The sequence below is a fragment of the Lytechinus variegatus genome, chromosome 9, assembly GCF_018143015.1.
Source record: "Lytechinus variegatus isolate NC3 chromosome 9, Lvar_3.0, whole genome shotgun sequence".
Lineage (NCBI taxonomy): Eukaryota > Metazoa > Echinodermata > Echinoidea > Temnopleuroida > Toxopneustidae > Lytechinus > Lytechinus variegatus.
In genome coordinates, this window is record NC_054748.1 from 10,730,633 (window position 1) to 10,756,478 (window position 25,846).

Below are 25,846 nucleotides of genomic sequence, written 5' to 3' on the forward strand. Positions count from 1 at the left end.
AATAATACCATCCATACTATCTTGATGGCAGCAATCAAGTTCGGTGCCCAATTTGATCTGATTTATTTATTTCTCAAAAATGTTCTTAGCACAGGATACAGCTTTCTTTAATTAATCTTTTAATTTTATCTTTTATTAATAATATCCAATCCAAGTATTTGATATAGCAACTTTTCCTTTTGGTTACAAAGTGCTGCACATATAAACACTACTCCATGTTTGTTCCTCTATAACAATAATTCAACATCTCAGAATAATCAGCTTAATCCATGCAATTCATTGTCCTCTTAATCCTTATTATCCTTAATACCATTGTCCTTAATATCGTCGACCTTATTGTCGCCCTTGTTATCGTGATTTCAGAGATCACGGTCGGTGCCCAACGAGCAGAAGCAAACGAGAGCAGTTAACTGTCATATCTTAGCCCAACCCGATGCCAACTTGAAGACAGACAACTGGCCGAAGCAACTCATCATGCAGGTCATCCCTCACAAGTTCTTGGTAATGATTATAATAATAGTAATAGGCATTTATATAGCGCCATCTATCTAGAAATATTCTATTCCGAGGCGCGTTATTATTATTATTATGATAATAGTACGGTTTTACATAGCGCATGATATACATGTATCTGGGCCCCGTCTTACGAAGATTCGCGATTGATCCAATAAACCTTACCTAATATGGACATCTATCAATGTCGTTTTTTCTTACAGGAAATATGCACAATGTCTTTTTTTTTAGAACACACTAAATTGTCAAGAAAACAATGACTGTTTAAAATATACATCATTTCCAAGATATATTTTGAACAAACATGTTTTTGTGGTAATTGGATCAGTAACAACTCTTTGTAGGACAGGCCCTTGAAAAACATACTTGAGTGTATTACAGATATATTACCCCAGTCATCAGATCCTGGTATGCCTGCACACAGTGTATGTAATTTCTCCACTCCCAGTTGAATAACCCAATAAATCTCATTTGCTACGCATACTATAAATTCAAGCTTTTGCATCCTACTGGCTACCCATCGAAAACCTGGGTAGGGAGAGGCAAATTGTGGATTGATGACATATATTTGAATCAGCACTGTTAACTTTCATGCTGTATTACTCGTAATTTTTAGTAAGCCCTGCTTGATTGATTTCATTGTCCAAGGATATCTTATTCAGAATTATTGTACTGTATTCTCAAAGTTTGGTTTAAAGTAAGCCATGATCTAACTCTGTGCAAAAATTATGGGAAGCCATGAATATCATTTTTTATTTACATTGTATTTTCTTATGTTTTCTGGGCTCTTTCCCCGATTCTTAAATGTTGAAGAGACATGTCTTTTTTATCGATCCAAGGCAATGGATAATGATTTGAAAGTAATATGAGCTGATACAAAGTGTACTATTGGAGACTTACAATGTATGTAACAATTGGCTTTCCATAGTTTAACCACAACTTAAGACAGGTAATAAAGTAAAACCCACTTACGGGCCGATGGGCGTTTGCGGATGTGATGTCTATGATAGCATTCATGGGAATAAAAAACCTGATATCCATAGAACCTGATTTTGGTGAAAGGCAATATAATAAGGGAAATGTCCAATACATGTAATACCAATACCTTCAAGCATATACATGTATGTGTACAAAGAACACACATCAAATTGTCGGTTATGCTTTTTTTTAATTTTAGCAACAACTTGGAGCCTTGGTGAAAAACAACAAGACGGTTTTATTCTCCTTTCCTGATAAAGACACTGATATACAGTCCTACAAAGCACTCATCAGGTCAACACAGAAACCATTTGTAAGTAATCAATTGCATGATAATAATGATACTAATATTCAGTTCTCATAGTATTATCTGAATGAGGCATTTTTTTTTTTGGGGGGGGGAAGATATTAACATGTTTTTTGTCTGTCTAATTGATTTAAAAAACTCAACACAGAATACATCACAATGGACCAACCATGGTTCAGCTATGTGACTATGGGCTATAATATTCATTCACCTACATAAATTTTTCTCCTTTTACTGTTCTGCATCTTTACCAATTTATCAGTCCATGATATCCATATTCCCAGTCGATGAACTCAAAGGCGAGATTGTCTGTGCGCCACGAATGATCAGCTCATGTGCAGTAACAATTTATGTCACAATTACTTAGCTAGGATTTCTTCATTAATTTATAAGGTGAAAATAGAAGTATAGAGGAGGTTACAGGCATAGACTTATTGTTACAAAATATAGCTTGAGCTACACATTAAAGTGTATTTAGCTTTAGGTAGTCATGGTGATACTGACTGGCATTAATTTTCATGTATTTCTCTCGCGAACCCCATATCATGAGACAACTTTGGGTTAGTATTTTGGTCTTGAATGCCAGTCAATATTATATAACCATTTAACATCTCATCACTCTCATTTAGCCCAGCAAGCCTTTTCCAGCATGCAAGCAATTCAAGGAATAAATTCCTACTAGGTACTCTTTTACCTCACCCTGGTTGAGTGCAGCACAATGTGGGTAAATTTCTACAGGGAATGCATAGATTATTTATTTTTCTTAGATATTTAAGTCAAAAATATATTTGATCATATACACTCATGTCTAAATCTTTGCCGTTGTCCTTTTGAATATTTCTTCTCAAACACTAGGCCGGCTGTGTTCACTTCCCGACCGAGGGGCCCTCAAGCATACGTGTGCTTATCTTGCTCTACTCCCAACAAAAAATGCAGTTTGTGGGACTGATACCAATCGACCAGGCATCATTTGTGAACACGTTCAGAGCTCTTGTCACTCGGCATAAGAAGAGCCATGAACAGGTGAAATTTGTATTCTTGATTTCCTCATCGGACATTATACATGTACTTCAACATTTTCAGAAGACCTTCTACTCAGCTTCCATCTTGTTAATATTTATTCACATACCTTTTTATAAGCCATGGGCTTTGGAAGCCTACATGTATGTTTTGCATCATGAATAGCTCATATGCCCATACAATACAAACCCATATATTCTGTGCACTTTCTGTGTCTTGCTTCTCAAACATCATTTCAGGCAAGGGAAAATTCTTGAAAATTAATACAAGTGCCAAGGGCCCATGTTCAGATTTCATACCATACAATGTGTAAGCTTGTCATGCACCAAACCTTGTCAAACGATGGCAGTCAAATCTTTGTGGCAATGTTTCACTCCATACATTCACTGTCACTTTACGGCTTTGGAAGAATGATGATTGAGTTCATATTTCAATTAATGTTTATGTTTGTATCAAACACTTACTGAATTGCAACTCCCCTATAGTGTGAACTGGTATTGTTTCGCACATTGGGAACCAATCATGCTTACTTTAAGCCATTCTGAGCTAATTCACATTTATCATAGTGTAATGGTCTGTTTATACACTTGTCTAGCTGTTTTTCATCCCTCATTGGTGGGGGGTGTGCTCTTTTTCAAGGTACCTTCCGAATACTCAGCCCTTTTGGTCTGATTGGGTCAAATCTTTCATAAGGCATCCTGGTCAGTGGCTTCTACCTTGTTTCCTTATTAATTATCCACATCATTTTGTGTATGATTATTGGGAAAATAAGAAGAAATGAGATCTCCCGGGATAATCCTAGCTGCAAAACACGCCCAAAGTGGCTGTGGATATTGATCAGGTACCGACAATTTTGTTGTGTGAAAATATTAATTTTGTTTCTACTATTCTGTCAGACACCGTCATCGATGCAGCAACAGCAGCAACAGCAACAACCGGTAAGTTGCAACAACATGTAATATTCAGAGCTGGGGCCCGTAATACAAAGCTTAGCAATCAAACATTTTTCTCTGATCGATTGCACTAGCTATAATGTAAAATCAATCATGAAAATCAAGCGTACGGTTAATGGCTAACCTTTGTATTACAGGAACCTGATGTGTTGTAGCTTATAAGTCTTTTTGTAAGAAATTTTCTTGATTTGCCACTCTCTATGCAGGTGAAGATATTGTTTACTTCAAATTGCATCTTGTATGTCAGTGGGAGTACTGGCGAGCGTTTCATGAAAGGACTTGTCAGACGTTCTATCCGACAAGTCCCATTTTATCCGACAGTTACCATAGTAACAGTGTTCTCAGCCAATCAAAATCAAGGAAAGATGTCAGATCTGACAACTTGTCGGACAAAAATGTTGATGAAACGCTCCCCTGATGGCAATTTGGGGTGTGACAGGATAGTGATAGTGTTAGCTGGAGTAGGAACGAAAATAAAGTACAAGTAGACATTTTGGTAATATTAGTACAAAGGAGTATATAGATTAATATAGTAAAATACAAGTAGTATTCTTTTTTTTGCCTTCATTTTCACCTCTATCACTGCACCACACTACACTTCTTTTCAGGACTAAGCACATTGCAATTTGTACACCTCTCCCATGTTATCTGGACCACCATGCAAACCTTCAAAGTAGTCCTTATACCTAATAGTGGTACATGTACCAGTAGTAGTAGTAGTAGTAGTAGTAGTAGTAGTAGTAGTAGTAGTAGTAGTAGTAGTAGATATCACAATTTTTTCATGTACACTTGCTAAGAACATCACAAACAGTTTCTATGCTAAAAAATAGAACATTTGGAGCTTTATTTATGGAGTTAGAGGCAAAAGTATGATTTTGCATACTAATTACGCATAAATTAACATAATTACGTAATGATAATTCGCATGAAAAAAAATTACTATACAATTTTGTAGATTATATCCCAGACAACCTGCGTGCCAATTTTCCGCACGGTCGACGGCCGAGATCTCAATGGGGGGGCCTGGGAGGCCCCCCCCTCCCCCGGCCATGTGAACTCCGAAAACACCCCGGCCTAGATAGGGTTAAGCTTAATATAAAATCATTTGAGCTGATTGGTTGATAGTGAACATATAGAGATTTTGCAATTGTTTTATATTATAGATCATCACAAAACAGGACTGCTTGTATCACATGCATAGATGGTAGCATGGAATATATGGCCTGAAAGTGAGGTTGCCTGAATTTGACTTTAAATGTTAGGTTTAATTTAGACCATGGTCTAACTCTGTGTGCTAAAACTATGGGGAGCTAAAAAATCCTTAATTTTGTTTGCACTGTATATTTTTTATGTTTACTATATTGTTTCCTGTTGCTTTTATAATGAAGAAAAACATTTTAAAATCCTTAAGTTATCATTCCCAGACAATTTGGGTGTCATATGTGTTGATAAATTGAATCTGAACTTTTACAGATTTGTGCCCCACATTGGCTCTTCATAGCTAAACGATAAATTTAAACCAGGGTTTAGTATGAACCTGAGCTCAGAATACGGCCATAGTGTTTACTGATCTGATTTTATTCATGTTACAGGGCAATCAACAACAACAGCAGCAACAGCAGCAACAATCTCAGGCACAATCCGCTGCCGCAGCTGCAGCATCAGCAGCGGCAGCAGCGGCGGCAGCTGCAGCAGCTGCCAGGCAGAAGGCTGCCCAACAACAAGCTCAACAGCAGGCACAGGTGTCAGGGAGCCAGTCGGTGTCTGGTGCCGCGACTTCCTCAAGCTTTAGCAATGCAACAACAGTAGCTAGTGCTTCTCCCGCTCAGCAGCAGGTAAGATGGCCTAGTGGTTAGTGGACTGTCTCTTAAGTGAGTAAGGTCCTAGGATCAAGCAAGTACGTCATGTTTGAATCCAAGCTACAGGTACCTCACCAATAGTCTGAGCCAAGTGTGGCCACAACTTTTAGCAGGAATTCTGCCAAGGGTCTTTATGCTTTCCCTATTCCTTATGTTGTTCCTATTTAATAGGGACTTATCCCTATTTTGGAAAAAAAACTAAGCAATGTTCTTCCAGAATTACCCCTTGTCCCTATTTCTGTGAAAGTCTGTCCATAGGGTTGTGTAGACAAGTTGGCAATTTTATTTATTTATTCTTTTTTTTTTGGGGGGGGGGAATCCTTTGTCTCTGTCTAAGGACTTGTTAGCCTTGTCCTGATGATCCCACAACTTCTTCACAAAGTAAGCAAAACTTTGGTGATCAAGAAATGTGACATTGCCCATATGCAGAAAATATTTTACTGAAAGGCAGCTAAAATTGTTACTACATGTATTTCCACGATCGTTTGCCCTCCCTCTCTGTACGCAAAGGAAGAGTTAATGTAGAATATCATATCACAAGCTCCTTGTCATTTCCAGTTCAGTCAAGGTTCTTTTGCAGCAAGAGCCTTTAGACCAGTGCTTCATTTTGCAGAATCCTTTTTAGCAAGCACATTCTGGTTTAGATAGGCTCCCTAAACTTATATTCCACATATACCTAATGCTTGCTACATACCATTGATCATAGCAGAGTAAACCAGCATTGTTTTGATTGATAAACAGGCTTATTCTAACTCATCTTGGGTCAGTCAGGCATTCTAAACAAAACTCTCAAGTGAGTTGTCATTGGAAGGTTGGAGAAAAGAAATATTACTTGAGGTGTGCTACTATCATTCACAATTATGGAAAAAGAGATATTGTATAATAATAGCTTTATTCATTGATCTTTCATTGACTCATATTCAACTCACTTGTGTATGTAATGTAATGTGTATGTGTGTGTTTTGATAGCTTCATACCAGTCTACATTGTTTAACACATATTACATCAACACATACGTTAGTTCTCTTGTTAGAGTATCTGTTTGTTTATGTTCATGTATGTATTTTATGAAGTAATGTACATGTAGGTTGCTCAAGTTTGAGGTGGTATGGTTTTTATGACATTGTTTTATAACACCTTCATAAATTTTGAGGCAGTTTTCATGTTTATTTTCGTGAAGTGGTTTGATGTATTGGGATGGTCTTTATTTATGTACATGTAACTGGATTTGTTTGGTGTGATGTGCTAACAACTCACAGAGAGTAGCTGGTGATTAATTTGGGACCTGAAATTGACTTGTAATTTGAATGTAGACTTTAGGGTAAATTGCCGATACGTCTGCTGCCAACTTGTCCACTCACCACATGGTCTACTTTGATTTAGTCTAATGCCATTCCGTCCATCAACATTTCGTCAAATCACCATATCGTCTATGACCATTTCTTCTCACGACCAGTTGGTCTAATATCCATTTCATTTTCATTCATTTTGTACAATTTAACACTTAGTCCAATTAGACCAAATGGTATATGGACTAAATGGCTATTGGACCAACCAGTTATTAAGAGGAATTGCATCAGACTAAATGAAAGTAGACCATGTGGTGAGTGGACGAACTGATGGTAGACCAAATGATAGTAGACGAGTTGGCAATTGGACGAATTGGCATTAGACGAATGCAAATCGACTTGTATACCTGTTTAAGAATATTAAAGTAGTTCTGGGACTTGTTTAATAAAGATTTACAACTGCAGTAACCTTGCAATTATTGTAACTACCGTGGACACTTTGGATGTGATTGACTGCTGATCCCTGTTATCATAGTTGTTGCCATTATGGCAGAATTACCATAAAGTTCTCTTGATAAAACTGTCTCCTGTACTTACTGGTGTATGTAGTCTAGGCCATGGGTCCCATCTTACAAAGAGGTACAATAGATTCAAATTATACTAAAATTGTGATTGATGAAAGTTGTGCTATCTATGACGTACACAACTCAAAATGAACTCAGTTCGAATCGGAGTTGAATGTACATCTCAACTTTTTGAAAATTAGGGCCCCAGGCCAGCCTCAAAGTCGCAATAATAATAATAATAATGAGAGTTGTAAAGCGCCAAATCCACTCTGTAGAGTGCTCAAGGTGCATGAAGAGCTAAGAGTTAAATAGCAAAGTTTTTAGAAGATATTTGAAAGTTTCGACAGAGGTACATATTTTTGGCAATAGGCAATAGCCTTTGATTATGTCACAACTCTATTTTAAACCTTGTTGGAGTATTGTAAATCATAGGTCCTTTGGCATCTGAAGATTTTTAATAGTCATAGATCCAGTACCAGGACTCTCCAACTTTTGATGTCTAGTGATAGGAATCAAATAGGATGCCAGCTATTTTGCGTAAAGCGTATTTGGTTGTGTGTACGTGCTTAGCTGGGAAGTGGCAGGAGGGGGGAGGGGGTAAAATTCAATGAGGAGAAAAGGGGTCAAAAGTTCAAGGGAAGGGGGTTCAAAGTTAAAGGAGGAAATGGTCATATTTATAGGGGGAGAAATCAAATCGAATAGTAAGGTTAAAATTACAGAGGAAGGAATCAACAATGAACAGCAAGAGAATCAAAGTTAAAGAGGATAAGGGGCCAAAGTCGAAGGAAAGTATACCAAAGTCACCAGGTAATGTGAATCAGCTTTCATCTTTAACCCGTTAAGATCTATTCTGGAGATAATCAAGTCCATAGGAAATGAGTGCACTACATGTACATGTACTGAAGTGAAATTATGTTAAATTGGTTAATAGGGAAAGCGAGATCAAAATAAAAAACGTTAGGAGGTCAAATAAAGGTAAAAGTGATTATAGATAAAAGCAAAGGCGGTTGTCATTAACCCATTATTAGTGTTTATTGACTATGCATTTATTTTTATGATAATCAATGGCTGTACTTCAGCTTGTATTGTTCTTTCCCTATCTCTTTATTGTCTCCTCTATTTGAACACAACAGCAAGCACCGCAGTCGCAGCAGCAACCGGCACCGCCGGCGCAACAAACGGGAAAAACCAAACAATCCAAGATCCTGATAGAACGAGAAAGAGAAGCCAATCTCGTAAGTCAAGGTTCGATCGCACCTGACACGGTAGTTGGTCCGCACAATAGTAAAATGCCGCCATAGGAAAACAAAATTATGCGACTTATGCTTAGGAAGCTTGAAAGCGTATTCAATCAGTGCCGTTAAGCATCAACCTGCATTTTAAAACCAATTTGTGCTTTAGTGCCATCCAGTTAGGTATGGGTTCTCATAACCACAAGCCTGAAGATAGGACCTACGGCAGTGAGTCCCCGAGCTTTCTTAAATGTGTTGATAATTTCCCAGTGGTTACGCTGTAAGTAACATAAATCATTCTTAATGACAAAAGGTGAATAGAGATTTATATACACAGGAGGTAGTGTTGTCACTATATTGGTTAATGCCTGCCACAATATCAAATGTCCCCCCTACTATTTTGGGTCTTTGGTGATGCTAAGAAATATATAACTCAAAATGGGAATAAAACGTGCGTTTTGGGACGAGATGACCTTTTTTTGCTTGTCAAATATATTTTCGTCGAATTACCTTAAATTTTAGGTAATAGCCTTTTTTTTTTTTGCTTGTCAAATTTTCCAGACCCTTGTCCCCCCTACCTTTTGGGAGAGATTTCCGCCCCTGATGCCTGCTATAAACTTTCAACGTTCCGACTTGCACTCATTCCAATACCTGTCATCCATAATGAATAGTGCCCCTGTCCTGTTTTCAGCTCCTCTCCGGGGGGCTGTTTCATAAAGCTGTTTGTAAGAATTACTCTAAAAATAACTGGTGAATCTTTTTACGCACTATGTATATCACCAAATGGACGTTAAATGGTGAATATCATTTTAAAACACAAGAAAGGATCACCAGTCATTCTTAAAGCCGCTTTTATCTGACGAAAAGCTTTATAATACACCCACCTCTTCTTCGAATTGCGTCCTCCGGTTGTCATAGAAACCCTCCTGTTCTTCAGTGATTGCGCCAGTCCTGTTGTCATAATAGAGACCCTCATGTTGTCCTTCGTGAAAAGAATCCAGTCATCCTGTATTTATTATAAATAGGGGCCCCTCCCATTTTCATTGTGCTACAGTGCTCCTGTTATAAATACTACCGCCGAATAGCGACCTCTCCTGTTTTATTAAGAGAATGGATGGCAATCTGCCAGTCACATAATGAAACCATGAGCCTTCTTGAGCAGTATGAATATTGCCCCTCGTGAATAGGAACCCATAAGAACCCATTGATAAGGTTGATTTAATGTTTTGAATAGCAAGCCTTTCGTGTTTAAGTTCAAGTTTAGCAGCATCAACTTCTCATAGAATTTAACATATTCCACTGTGCAAGCATCAGTTTGTTTATAAAGTAGTTTTCATATTTCCAAAGCGGCATACCGTGTCATGCGTGATTATACCCAAAACAGAGACCGGAACCATTTGTTGTGAAATCCTCTCTGGCCAATATCTTAGAAATGGCTTATTTTGTCACGAGATTGTAGCAATTTGTGGACTGTGTTTGTAATTGTTCGCTTCAAAATGCAACGCAATGCTGTACAAATCTACAAAAATTTGCACCCTGTTATTAGTTAATAGAGGCATAAGAATTCAGGTTAACATAAGGGTGTTTTTGTAATAAAACCCATTTAGTATGGAGTCCTCAAATTATTATACTGAGTTTGATTTAATTAAATTTTTAATATCTTTGTTTTCAATTTAGATTCCAATTTATCAATTTTCTTCAGATGTTGACTTTATGTCCCTATTTTTCTACTCTCAATTACATGTACATTGCACAAAATCTATTTGTGGCGTTGAAAAATATTCTTTATACTACAATGATTTTAATGTACATTGTAAATCTACTTATAATTTGCAAATTTTCATTTAGTCAAGTTCATTACTCAAATTTCTCATAAAGTCACATACAATGATCTCCTATCCTATCCCACCCTTGCGAAATATTAACATAAAGGTACATGTAAATGCACAAACTAGTTTTTATTGTTGAATCATTGAATGTGTGGTACACAGCAAATTTTATACTTATGACTGAATTTCCTTTTCAAATCCCTGCCTCTTTGGTTATTTTTCCAAACATACAAACGAATCTCTCTTTCTCATCTAATTGTTGAAGCTTAGGATAGAATCTTCAATTGTTATTCTAAGTATTCATATGCAAATGTAATGTGTTTGATTCATCAGTGATAACTTTGGTTGATTTGGGAATGATTTGCACTATCCATATATAAAAGTATTTGCATTTTTCTGCATATACAGTGTTTGTTTTATCCCTCATATCATAATAATGTCTATGTACATGTACATGCTTACAGCATGCCTTTATTCTGCAAACATATGCTCTGTATTTGTACCAAATACAACCTGCTTTATTCAACTTTCAATAGTATGTAGTAGTCAGATAATGTCCGTTGCCCCCAAAATCAATGTTAGCCGTTTCGCCCTTGTTTTTTTCTTTGCAGAACATAACTTGATGCTTTCATTGTCGGTGTGCTTTAAATATCAAAAGCTACAAAATGTCTTTGTGTGGCTTGAATAGGAAAATGAATGAAAAAGCAAACAATTTATTATTGTTTGTAACATTCTTATTAGTTTGAAAGAATGACTGAAGAATCCAAATTTTTAGTGCAGATTTAAAGATAAATTTGACCTTATCACAGTCATGTATCTCAATACATAATGTGCTTTTCTCTTGGTTTTGTATGGCTATAGTATGTCATAAAATAAATGTCTGTGTGTTTGCCTTACTTGTAAGATATGACCAGCTACCCCAAAACTAATAATAAGTTGCCCAAAGTGAATTTTGAGATTTTTATTGGGTTTGAACAAGCACATCCTAAGCATTAAAATGTTATATGATCTGTCAAACTTGACCAACAATAACTCACTCAAATACTTGATTGAATGCAGAGAAAATAAAGCAAGAGCTTCAGAAAATGAAGCTAAAACACTATTTGAAGTTTGTGTTCATTCAAGCATGAAATGTCCAGTCGGTTCCATTCTAATGACACTTCCAAGCAGTCCAGAAAAAAAACTTGTGTCAAGGTGAAAACTTGTATCTTGTTTTCTATTCAACTTTACAACTTGAAATTTTTGCAGTATTAAGATGAAGGAATGCACCTTCAGACTAGCTATTATTTTATTTTGAATGTTGAAGACCAATTTACTATTTTGGTTTTAAAAGAAAACCTTCCCTGGGGACCTATCGATGGTTTCGGGGCAGTTGGTCACACGTTATCTTCAAACTATCTTGTGGGAATTAGAATTTGCTGGGCAATATTATGTTTCCATATTTTTGTGACCAAGGCTCACCAATGTGTTTGTTTGAAATTATCACTTTAAGAAAAAAAATTGTTATCACAGTTTGACAAATACCTGTAGAAAAGTTGTTAAGATGAGTATTATGGCTCTGTGTGTCTTGCAAATATCCCTGACTTATTGTCTGAAATTCTTGTTTTATAGCGATGATGCTTTCTTATTTTATTTGATTTTTCCTGTTTTTTCTGTCTTATTAGCTTCAATATGTCTGTGTGTGTAGACTTACATGTATCTTGCTCATCCATCCACGTAGCTTGCAAAGAATATTGTTGCTGGCTCCTGTTCATCCATGTTGTCTATTGTAATTTGTTTTGTGTGTTTTTTTAAATAATGTTAAGCTCGTCTTCATTTCTTTCCCTCAGGTTTTCTGCATTATTCCATGTTCAAATTGCTGTAAATGTTTTTCTTTGTTTTTTTTTACTGAACCTTTTCCTTGTGCTGCCACAAGTTTGTGAAAATGATCTAGGTCAATGTTAAAACTGTATTTGCTTTATGCACGTGTTATAATGGACCTATGTTAATTGTGCATTGATGACAATACTGACTCTGTATTCTTTCCTCAATATTCATCTCCCCCTCTCTCTCTACCTATCTATCTATCTCTCCACCTTCCTCTCCTCTTTCCCCTCTCTCTGTAAATATTTTTTTCTGTTTTTATCCCCCCCTCTCTGTTTCTCTTTTCTTTTCCCTTATATTTCTTCTCTTTCCTCCTCCGTGTTGTCCTCTACATGTACTTCTTCTGACTCTCCTCCTCTTGTCTTACCTCTTCTTTTCTTTTATTTTCCCATTACCCTAATTTTTCATCTCTCTCTCTACACTCCCATCTTCTTTCCACCCACTTTATCTTTCTACATGTATCTATCTATCCACCCACCCATCCTTCCATCCATCCATCCATCCATCTGTCTTTCAAATAATTTATCTAACTACCAACCTACCTATCCATCGATCTGTATTTCTATCTGTATATCAAATATTCCCTCTGTCTATCTTCCGATCCCCCTTTCTTTCTCTCTCTGCTCCGACCTTCTCTCTACCTCTCCCAATCTGTCTTTCACATACACAGGCAATGATCAACAAACTCACTAAAGAGCTGCAAGCTGCCAAACAACGTGAATACGCCCTCCAATCAAGAGTTCCCGGCCCTGGTCAAGGCGTAGGACGAGGGGGCGGCGGTGGGGGAGGCGGAGGCCCTATGGGACCAGGCGGAGCCATGCAGCAAGGTGGACAGGGGCAACCACAGCCACGCATGCACCTCATGGGTCAAGTCCGAGGGGCGTCGCAGATGGGCGTGTCCGGCAGTGGACATCAGGTACCGGTCCAGAGCCAGCAGTTGGCTAGCAATAGTCCCCTCCTCAGGAATATCGTGAGTGGATTCTGAAGAGGGAAATAAAACAAATAATGCACTCCACACTAATACAATGAAATTTTAACTTTTTAAAATTGAAAAAAAAATAAGAAATTGAAATGTAAAAGTAAGCTCTGCCTGTGAGATTAAATCATTCAAGAAATTTTTCAAATGATTGGAAAATATTGACTATAAAGCACTAGAGAATGCTTTTTGAAATTATGAATTCACAAATTATCTCTATGAGCTTATCATGTACTGCACACAGAAATGCATGTACATGTATAGGGCTATACACACATACATGTATGTTCAACGTAGCATTCAATGATAAAATATTGCATTTATTAAGTCCAGTTTTCAATCCAATTCAATTAAGAAATGGTCTTTATTGATAAACATGTTTACAATCACATATGAAAAAACAGCAGGAGCTGGAAAAATCATTTTTACAAGTTGGTGTTAAGTACATAGTAAAAACCATAGTAAAATGCAGTAAAAAGTTTATACATTTTAACGTTAATACAATTTAGATAAAGCTTAAAAGGCAATGAATGAATGAATGAATGTAACATGATAATGGCAGACTTGAAGGAGGTATTATTCCTAACTAACTTTTTAAAAACCTGAAAGCTCTCTATAATTTATTTAGAATTCCCACAAGTTGAGTTCTCTTAATTACATGTTTGTATAAACACCATCTCTGAAGACCAGAGAAGTTGCCTTTTTTGAAAGTTGGTTGTTATGGTAACATTTTAATTTATCAAGTTGTGGTTAATCGCCTACTACTCGCCAACTTTTAGGTATAATGCCAAAAGCACCCTTTCTGTTGTAAGTTTGGAGCACTCCAGGCTGAAAATTATTATATTTGAATAAATAGATTTAAAATCCATCGATCAAAATGCTGAAAATTACATCAAAATTTTATCTCTATAAAGTGCAATTATTTTGTTGTTTTTTTTTCAGATTTTGATCAAATTTTCAGTGTATCTTTATCTGTTCAAATCGTATCATTTTCAGCCTGGAGTACTACTTTTACTTTATCTCCAAGTGTGACACATGTGTATCAATCTGAGAACTCATTTTTATTTTTTTTTACCATCACAGGGTCCTCAAGGACAACAACAACAACCAATGCAGTGGCAACAATCCGGGCAACCCCAACAACAGCAACAACAGATGATGATGCAGCAACAGCAACAAGGCGGGGGAATGGTTCGGCCACAAGGGGGCATGGGGCAAGGGGGCGGAGGGGGCATGATGTCAGAAGATATGAGCTTAGTCGATCTTTTAAGCACTAGAGATGGGAGTAACTCGTCGCATATGTAATTAGATAGAACGAGAGAGAGAGACAGAGAGAGAGATGGAAAGGGAAGACAGAAAATGTACAGGGGTGTGTTCATGGAAAGTTTCTGCCTGTGATTTTTGCTGATGTTCTAAACCACTTCAAATCCTTGTATAGAACAAATTAGTCTATGATACCTGAAATAAAAAAAGAAACCATGAAACCTTCACCTTCTATAAATAGCTTATGGATAGAATAGCACTACTGACAATATTTTATGTAGTACATGACTTTATTATTATTATTATTATTATTATACTTTTAAAAAACATGAAAACAAAAAAAACTACAACTGATTGTACAATTTGGTGGATTCACATTACGTTGCACCATTTGTCGGTTGCAGCGGACAGGCCAATTGCTAACTTTGGGGTCAGCATCACGCACAGGCAGCGTGCAGTGTTATAGTGTACTGTAATGTGACTGTGATGCTTCAAAAATGAAAACCATATGGCAAAAGAGGAGGAAGAATTTACCGAGAACGTTTAAATTTTGTAAAGAAATATTAGCAAATTTATCTCCCACCTCCTGGACTCTGGTAACAGCATAATTTTAACAGCGTAATCGCATGCATGCACTTTAGCGTGCACAACAGATTTTCACTTTGGCATTCAATAGGTGGCGCTCTGTATTTTGAATCCACCGAATTAAGCCTCACTGTGAACCGATTGTCAAACCATTGACAAAAATTTACGACTAGTGATTTCAAGCATATCTGAATACACCCCATATGAGAGGAGGATCGTGATGAATGTGGCCGAATCCCTAAATAAGAGGGACATTGATCCTACATGTACTCAAGAGCAATAATTTTCTTCCGCAAGAATTGACTTACAGGTGAGGTTAATGGAACAGATAATTGTATTCTTATGTTGTAGTGCTCTGGCACATATATTTAAATTTGTTTTGATAGAGACCCATCATTTAAAAGATTGCCATCGTTATATATTAAACTCACTGAACAATACTCACTTTCTGCCAGAATCATACAAATTTTCAAATTAACGTTCTTGTTAGTTGACATCTTTATGTTATTTGTTGGTACTCAGGTCGTTTTTACTGGAATTTTTGCCCTGTGTTAAAAGTCAATGGCAGAAATCAGACTAGCCTTTGCTCGTTTTCAGTTTTTACCAGAGTTTTCTCAGGTAAAAAGTTTTATGCAACAGGCCCCTTGAAATTAATCTTGTAGGAGACAACTTGCTTTCAATGATATCCATCAGAACTATGAGAAAAACACTTAGTAAGCAGAAAAAATTAGATCACCTTGACAAAAAGTTGAACTCTAAAGTTTGTGACAATTTTCATGTTTATTTTACAGATTTTATCAGTATATTGTGTAATGTATGTTTTGTTGACTTTGAGAATAAGTCTGATAGTGGGCTCATCCATTCATAGAAAAAAAATCATCCAACACAGTAGGGACTGAATAAATAACGCAATGAAATGCAATGCTTTGTCTTGTTTAAAGAAAAGCTTAAGAGCATTAATGGGTCCAGCCTTAGCTATATTTGATTTTTATTTATTTCTGCATTCACATCAATATCAGAATATCAGCTATATGAACCACTCTTAACCCTGTCTGTAATCATTATGCAACAAGATAGTTATATTTATTTTAGATAAATTAAATGAATTATATTGAAATGTGAAAACCAGTTTTTGTCTCACCTGCGAAGCAAAGTGAGACTATAGGCGCCGCTTTTCCGACGGCGGCGGCGGCGGCGTCAACATCAAATCTTAACCTGAGGTTAAGTTTTTGAAATGACGTCATAACTTAGAAAGTATATGGACCTAGTTAATAAAACTTGGCCATAAGGTTAATCAAGTATTACTGAACATCCTATTAGAGTTTCATGTCACATGACCAAGGTCAAAGGTCATTTAGGGTCAATGAACTTAGACCATGTTGGAGGATTCAACATCGAAATCTTAACCTGAGGTTAAGTTTTTGAAATGTCATCATAACTTAGAAAATATATGGACCTAGTTCATGAAACTTGGACATAAGGTTAATCAAGTATCACTGAACATCCTGCATGAGTTTCACGTCACATGACCAAGGTCAAAGGTCATTTAGGGTCAATGAACTTTGGCCGAATTGGGGATATCTGTTGAATTCCCATCATAACTTTGAAAGTTTATGGATCTGATTCATGAAACTTGGACATAATAATAATCAAGCATCACTGAACATTTTGTGCAAGTTTCAGGTCTCATGATTAAGGTCAAAGGTCATTTAGGGTCAATGAACTTTGGCCGAATCGGGGGTATCTGTTGAATTACCATCATAACTTTGAAAGTTTATGGATCTGATTCATGAAACTTGTACATAAGAGTAATCAAGTATCACTGAACATCCTGTTTGAGTTTCAGCTCACATGATCAAGGTCAAAGGTCATTTAGGGTCAATGAACTTTTGCCGAATCGGGGGTATCTGTTGAATTACCATCATAACTTTGAAATTTTATTGGTCTAGTTCGTTAAACTTGGACATTAGAGTAATCAAGTATCACTGAACATCCTGTGCGCGTTTCAGGTCACATGACCAAGGTCAAAGGTCAATGAACTTTGGCCGAATTGGGTGTATCTGTTGAATAACCATCATATCTCTGTAAGTTCATTGGTCTAGTTCATAAAAAGTGGACATAAGAGTAACCATGTATCACTGAACATCTTGTGCGAGTTAGAGTAGTATTCAAAGTCAGCACTGCTGCTATATTGAACTGCGTGATGCAGGTGAGACGGCCAGAGGCATTCCACTTGTTACTTTAAAAGCAGTAGACATGGGTTGATGGATTATGTATTGATTATGAGGAAAAGCTGATACAAGTAATGTTTCTTGCCTTCAGAAGAGGTCAACCTTTCTTTAACCCCAATAGAATGGGGGGGGCATGATCACCCAATCCTAGATGCTATGCGTGATCATTCCGGAATGGTCAAAGATAGCGCCTCCAAACTTTTCGACTATTATCTTTGAAGTCTTGTGCAACCCTTTCAAGACCATTTTTGCAACATGTTGGTATAACATTGAGACACCACAAAACTTTTTATGAGACAATGTAATGCAGAAATTTGCTTATTTTTATGCTTTGTGTACAAAGTCAATTGAAGATGAAATTCATTAAAGGATGATTGTTTTTCATTCTTATTTGTCTGCTTATTTAATTTAGGACTAAGATTGATAATAAGCCAGGTAATAGAGAGCTGGGGCCTGTCTTACAAAGACTTGTAATTGATCCGATCAATCACAACTGTGGAAAGCCTGTAAAGTCAATGCATGTTTTTCTAGATATGATGTATATTCATAAAATCATTGACTTCTCGACAAATCGGATGTTTTCTGTCCTTTTGCTAATTTCCCTTTGAAAAAATTATGTCACTGATGGATTTCTATAGAGTTACGACTAGTTGGATTAATCACAACTCTTTGTAAGACGGGCCCTAGGCCCCTTACAGAGAGTTACGTTTGATCCAGTTATCCACAACTATGGAAAGCCAACAAAGTCAACATGCATGTTTGTTCACAGTATTTTGTAGCTCTGATGTATATTCATCATTGTTTTCTCAAATTCAGTGTGCTTCTCTTTGTTTACAAAGGACATTGTTTAAATTTCTTGTAGAATATTATTATGACAACAATGGATATCTATAGAATTGAGGTTAATCAGATCAATCATAACTCTTTGTACGACTGGACTCTTCTGTATCTGTTTATGGTAACTCCTGTAGGAACTTGGCAGGACAGCGTTTTGCTAGTAAACGCCAAGCTGGTATATAACCAATTACCTAGGAAACGTTTGATATCTAGGTTAATCAGTCATTGTGGCTGACCCTATAGAGGACAGATATTACTCTTGGGCCTTTTTATCAAAGTGGAGACAATCGCAGAGTGGGGATGCAACCTTGCGATTATGAGTCCAATGCTCTAACCAGTGGACCACACGACCCTGTTAGGCATAAGCTTTTAACAATACATATCTCCCTATGAAGCGACTGACTTTGCTTTGCGTATTAGGCAAGGAGATGTTTTAATTCATGAGGAGATTATGTGGCGGTTTCCAAGAATGCCTTCAGGTTGACTAAGAGAGCAAATAGGTAAGCAAATAAGAGTATTGTTAGGCTTTTCTTGAAGCTAAGGCACCTTGTCAGTAGTCTATTCAAACTATTCAAACAATCAATGATTTGTGATGAGCCGCCTTTCATGATCTCATACAAATTTACTTAAAGCAGCGCTGACCCATAATGCATCAAATTTTTATAACCACAAAAACGACAAATTAATCATAGGCGTAAATATTCATATCTGAATGATACGCGTCTTAAAACCCAAGATAACAACAAGTCAGAATCACGGCTTTCCTGCAGGAATCGTGCAAACTTTTGCAATTTTTCTTTGTGAAAACCTCTAAATAAGATAACATTGATGACATCTTAGAAAGAAATATCTGAATATCTGAAGTGAAAAGAAGTGTTAGATATGCGAATGATATTTGTCATGAATAAATTGCTATGTATTATAGAGAATAAAAAATGATAATATGCATGCCAAATTTGAGCGCAATTATGTGAACGGCAGGCGTAATAATATCTGTGATGTCTCACACGACAAATTCCCCATCACCTACATTATGTTATTTAAAATTACCGAAAAAAATGTGATCGTTATAATGCAAAAACTTTGATAAGAAAATGTGTTTTCAGCTAGAATGTTTGCTTTTATTTACAACTGTCATTTAGTTTGATATCATTTATGACCAAAATAATGTCGCAATAAAATTTAGTTTGAAAAGAAACATTAAAAATAAATAAGAACCCCATAACATGAGAAAGCCTACAATGAAAACGTAAGATTTTGATTTTGATACTGGAATTGCTTTTAGTACAATTATTAAGAATACTTTGAAAAAATATTTAAACAAAAGAAAAAACAGCATTATAGATACTTTAGTCAATTAAAGCAGAAGTATTTTTATGAAATTAATAAAATTGAGTGAAATTTTACTATCCAACTGCATTGATTAGATCATGTTCTACCAAGATTTTTTTTTACCTGACTGCTAAGAAAGCACTAATGCCTGTGAGCAAGCAACCAAGGGACCAACGGCTTAAGGTCCTCTCCGAGGGACCTGGTAATGAGGATAAACGCCTTACCAAAGGGCACTAGCGCACCACTCGGGAATCGAACCCGGGTCACCGGAATCCCAAACCCCCACTCTACCGACAGAGCTATCACATTCTCTATCATTGTTAAAATTTTGGTCATGTTTGCATGATCCGCGACCAGGACCTTGAGGAGGGAGGCCGCCTCCCCCTTCTGTTTTTTGCAAGAATGAAAATACGTTGGGAGTATTAGGGTTAAGTTATTTATAACGTAATAGCATCTTTATGTAAATAGCATCATCCCTGTCACCAGTAATGCCTAGAGACGTGTAGAGTCATGCGTTGAGCCATGTGCAACATGTCAACAGCTGAATGAAAACGGCCCTTAGTTCAGACAAGGTAAACAGATCTTGTTTGAAGAAAAGCTCAATGGTCAGCGTGACCTCACAGAACTGCTCCTTATGCAATCATAAAACAACTTGTGCCCCTCTTCAGTAACCGAGGGAAAACTGAGATAAAGTAAAGAATTTTAATAAATATATGACAGATGATTATTGGTTAATCAGGACTTTGAAAGTAGCTTCCAATCTGTCATAACATACATATACATGTAAGAAAATTGCTGGCTAAGAAGTTCAGGAGGTTATGTTTAAGGGTGCAGATTTCATCAACCAGGGGCTTCATTGTGACATTTAACAATAAGTGTCCTACATGTGACTTAACTGTTATCTGTGAGGACCAATAGGTAATTTTAATTAGATTCGAAAGAACTTTAACAGCAGCATCAAGTCCTGTTTTTGCTAAAGGGAGAAGCAATCTGGGAAATTAAAGATGCACATGGTCTTTGAGAAAAGAAAAACATTTTTTTAGTCCTAGGCGAGTGGTTTAAACAGGTGACAGCCAAAAAAGGCAAAAGAAAATGGAGGAATAGAATTATAGGTATCACAGGCCTAATTTATTTGCCAGACTCGTGTGTTAAAGTGGCACTTTAAAAAATACATTAAAAAATGAGGAAATTCGAGGGTTGAATGTTTACTACCCGTGGACAGGATATATGTCTGACATTCCATATCTGACCAGAAAAGAGTACCTCGACCGGCTCATTTTAAAAATAAATCAGCATTTATGTGGCCCTAATTCTTCCGCCAGTAAAAAATAGTTCCAAAGTAGTGATATATCTTTCCAATTTGGAAAAAAGGAAGTTCAGTAGGTACCCTCCCTAGAATCAGATTTAGATTGTCAATCATATTCAGTTTTGTCAATCAGCAATATCAAATTAAAAAATTGAGCTATGGGTTGGCTGGAATGAATAACTTTGGCCTGCCTGTCGTAGTTAGGCCCATGTAACCAAGAGGGATGGTTTGAGGATAGAGAATGCACTGAATTGTGCAGGAAGATGAGACCTGTAGGTGTAATGCGTATTGAGAGCTATACTATTATTATTATTATTTTATGACTACTCGGCATGTTGGGAGGATCCCCCAGCCAATTTTAACAGGGTCACAGCTAAATATACAATTTTTGACTAAAAATCAACTTAAATATGCAGCAGCTAAAGTGGACATTCCTTCTTTGTAGATTTAAATTGTTCACAAGCATTTTGATGCTAAGTATCACGAGTCAAAATTCAGGTTATTTTTAATCAATTCCAAGAAAACACAGGACAATTTAAAATATGATGTCCTCTCGCACAGATGTTCTTAAAGCCATGCTTATCATATGAATATAACTTCTGTATTTTGCATTGTGTAATTTCCATTGGCTACAGTTTATATTTCTTTGTAGTGTGAAATTGCTGTTCAAAAAAAATATTCAGTGTAAGAACATTATGGATACCAGTAATTCTTGAAGACAAACATAACTTGCAAATGTGACTGCTAAGTTAATTTCTATAGTTGAAGAATGATCCTTGATGAGCCTTGAGGAGTAATCCCTCTTAGTACAATGTAGCTCCTAAGCTATCCTGGGATAAATGATGTCCGTGTATCAGTGTTTTGTGAGGTGCCACGAATACTATTCCTCTTACTATTTTCATGAATTTATGCATTCAATATTTACCATTGTTGAGTATCCTCCTAAGCCCTTTAATACAAAACTGATAAGACTGATATTACTGATAGTATAATATTTATGTTGTGCCATGATATATGCCAATCCATCACGATTATCAATTGCTTAGCATTTTGTTATCAAGCAATGATATAATAATGATGATAGACATTTATATAGCACCATATATCTATAAATAATCTATTCCGAGGCACATTGTTTATTATTACCCTGTCTTTAGCTCGAGCTGCCTTTCAGCGCTCAGTGCATTCAAGGAATTAATCCTGCTGGGTACCCATTCACCTCACCTGGGTTTAGTGCTGCACAATGTGGAAAAAATTCTTGCTGAAGAAAATTATGCCATAATAACATAATAACTGTAGGATAGAAAGTTCATCTTGGACAACTATGTAGATGATTATGATAAATTTCTTTTGTACAGCTTTCAAGGAAAAGATGATGATAATTGTCTGGTTTGATTCTAGGATGTGCAATGTTGTAAAGAGATCCCTTCACAAATATTACTTAGGCAAGCTTTGTTCCTCTGCTTGTTTGTAAAGGAAATCTCTCTCTTTCTCTCTTTCTGTAATATGTATATTATGTAAAGTTTGAATTTTAACAAACATTCTTACGTCTCAATAGGTTAATTAAAATTTGAATGCATTGTCAGGCTAAGCTTGTTTCGTATCTGAAGGTCTTGGTGACAAAAAGATTCTACATCCAATTTTTTTTTAATGAAAACTGTATTGTTATATTTCAACAAAAAGAAATCAAACTCAATTTTCCAACAATGAGAATCGCCTTTTTTTCAAGATGCCTTTGTAAAATTTGGCAGAGAATTGTTTTTTTTTTCAAAAAGAGCTAGTCAAAGGAAGGTTAAGCCAACATATGCCAATGTACATATGGCAAGCCGTTTTTACGATTTATTCTTCACAATCTCAAGAATTGCCATTTGTTAGCACCACAAAATTACTTCTCATTATCAATGAATGGTTATCCTATGAGAAGAACTTGATTGCAAGAAGTAAGATGAAATCTGACACGCCTCACAATCCATTTGATTGCGATTCAAAGTTTGTACAATGCCTACTTAGCTTGTTAAACGCAAGCAAATGAGAGGCTGAATGTCAAGCATCCTTACAGATGATGTGAATTTGAAATGCTAACTTCCAAGACGTTGTACAACACAAGTAGCAAGATCTGGCACCATCGCACTCATGCCTATTTGCTGTTTTGTCCCCCCGCCCCTATAGGAATCAAAGCAATTTAAATTGCAGTTGTAATGATGCCGTGATTGGCAGCAATTTTAATCTCATTAGGACTTCAGTCTGACCATGAGGCTTGCATTGAAGATTTTTTTATGTTATTCCTGGATATTACAGAACTTTAGATATGATTTCAATCATTCAAATTTTCATGTTGAATGCAAAATGTAATTTTGTTCAAAAATCTGATTATGAGTAGATTATATAGTGAGTAAATGGCTGAAATGAGGAAATGACTTGCCATATGGACATTGGCATACTGTTGATATTTCCACATGTTCAGCCCTCTAACAGCATCAATGATGGATGTATTTCATTTTCAGACCATGATCGTGGTATCATTCGTGTATTATAATATTCTGGTACTTTTTATACCATCATGTGCTTCAAAAAAGCAACCAATTAAATGCATTGATAAAAAATTTGACATACATGTATTTACCTCTGTTATTTGCGTTGGTTATTTCATTGGATGAATGCAGATGTGTAGGTCAAGTTTCTAGTGATTAATTGGAAAGTCAACCCTGATAATAATGTGTGGTGTTTTTATAGCCACGGTTTAACCGAACCTTCATTAATTTTGGCCACACTTTATGGAATGCCTGGGATCAACCCATTAACCAAGTTTAAATTCTTACTCTGCTGCAAAAAGTTGTCAGGAAATTGAGTTATGAAATGGGAAGAAAAGGAAAATACAAACAAAATTCAGATGAAATTTAATGAATTAATTGGTACATAACAATTACCATGAACATGACAGAAATATAAAACCAAGCATTCCATAGAAGTGTGGTTTAAAATTTTGGATTAGAATAGGGTTAAACCTAGATTTAATCATCAGAACACCAATGTGTTTTTGAGAAACCCTATAATGCCATGTTCATTTGTATATTTACAACATTTATAGAGGAAGAACAGTGAATGCTATAACTAATACACAAGTATGCATCTCTATATACATGTAGTTACAGAGAACGTTTGTCATTTAGTTTAATAAAATAAAAGGCAATATAATTTGTGTATGATTTTATTAAGTCCTGGATTATTCCCATAGTCCTTTGTTCCTTACCCATATGCAACACTTAACCTTTTCCTTTTTTTTATTTAACATGTAATAGTTATAGTTTTCTATAGTGTTTATTTATCCTCATTCCAACATAAACAAATCACATTATATACATACAAATGATCATTGCATTGTAGGTTTGATCAAGATAGTTTCTTGTTGCTTATGTCTCTGGAAAAAAAAGTGAAACGTTGAACAACTAGAACACAACTTATTTCCAGCAATCACAAAAGGCGACAGCACGTGTTACGACTGGTCTGCGACCCAATTTCAGAATAAAATGTAGTAGAATTTGATGCTAATATTGAGAAATGGAATATCATACTGTGTTATGTTCTAAATCATCGTACGAATACCTATGATCAAATTTGGGACTATGCTGTCATCCTTGGAATAAAAGCGAATTTAATATCTAGTCAAAATGACGTCATACATGTAGCAGTCGTACGATTGGCTACAATTTGAAACTAATTTGGCCTTTACTCCAAAATAAGGGCTTGCAATCTTTCAAAAATGATTATAATTTTATTATTTCAATTAATTTTAACCCCAAATAAAATGATATGTTCCATTCACATCTCAGAAATTAGAAAATGTGATTTGCCGGGTGATTTGTTCCAAAATCGGATCGCGAACAATCGTAAGGTGTGTGGTGGCCTGTACCGATCAAGGTGACGTAGCATGATCAAAAGTGATAATTGAATTAGAAAGCAATTTATGCTGGGCTCCAAGGTGCGTGTTTGTGTGTTCGAGAGATGGGGAAGACAGTACCTAGGGGCCGTTTCATAAAAGCTGTTCGTAAGTCAAGAGTGACTTTAATAACGACATGGTGAATCTTTCTTTCGTGCTTAACCATCGCCAAAAATTACACCATTTTCCACAAGAAAGGATCACCAGTCGCTCTAACTTAGGAACAACTATGAAACACCCACGTGGGGAGTGTTTCATGAAAGGACTTGTCAAACGTTTTATCCGAAAAGTCCTGTTTTATCCGACAGTTACTATAGTGACAGTGCTTCTCAACCAATCAGAATCCAGAAAATTTGTCAGATCTGATAACTTGTCGGACGAAAATACTGATGAAACGCCCCCTCCCCCCGGTCTAATCATTCATGCTACGTGTATATTAGAATTCCAAATTGATTTAACTACTTGTCCGCCACAATCTAACACATGTGGACGAAGAACTACTGCATATAGCCTCCACTTGCATTGTTTGAGATGGGCATTTTGATATGATTATAACCTGTTGAAACGGTTATTTCTATTACATTTCCCCCACATTACAATTGCTCCTGGGAGGAATCTATTCAACTAAATACTCTCCTTTATTTTTGCCCACTTTTTTCCCTTTCTCGTTTCCATTCCATCTTCTCCTTCTTTTTCTTCTCCTCCTTTTTATTTTTTTCTCTTCTTCCTGTTCCCACCTTGTTTTGTTACTTCTCCTTCCTTATCTTCTTCTTTTCGTGCTTGTCTTCTCTCTTTGAAATTATTCTTGGCACCCTACTCCACCAAGCTCTATCAATTTGTATAAAGATGATTCGTGTTTATTTCTGTTTATTTCTATTCTTGAACCCTATATCTAGACTATCTCGGCCAAGGGATCAAGGTCCATATCATCATAATGCTTAATCAGCAAAATATGCCCACCCTCATTTGC

The 25,846-nt window shown here is 36.3% G+C and overlaps 1 protein-coding gene across 4 annotated transcripts in view; it reads left to right on the plus strand.

Moving 5' to 3' along the window:
- The window catches only part of LOC121421022 (mediator of RNA polymerase II transcription subunit 25-like), a 30,768-nt gene extending 14,683 nt beyond the window's left edge, over positions 1-16,085 (plus strand). For 3 of the 4 annotated variants that reach the window (XM_041615608.1, XM_041615609.1, XM_041615610.1), the window contains exons 8-14: positions 364-501; positions 1,691-1,804; positions 2,654-2,821; positions 3,715-3,756; positions 5,364-5,606; positions 13,080-13,379; positions 14,469-16,085. In XM_041615608.1, coding sequence (XP_041471542.1) covers positions 364-501; positions 1,691-1,804; positions 2,654-2,821; positions 3,715-3,756; positions 5,364-5,606; positions 13,080-13,379; positions 14,469-14,690 — 1,227 coding nt within the window. In that variant the 3' untranslated portion in view covers positions 14,691-16,085. The remainder of the gene's footprint in view (positions 1-363; positions 502-1,690; positions 1,805-2,653; positions 2,822-3,714; positions 3,757-5,363; positions 5,607-13,079; positions 13,380-14,468) is intronic. The other variant, XM_041615611.1, reaches the window with a different exon arrangement.
- The last annotated feature ends 9,761 nt before the right edge of the window (positions 16,086-25,846 follow it).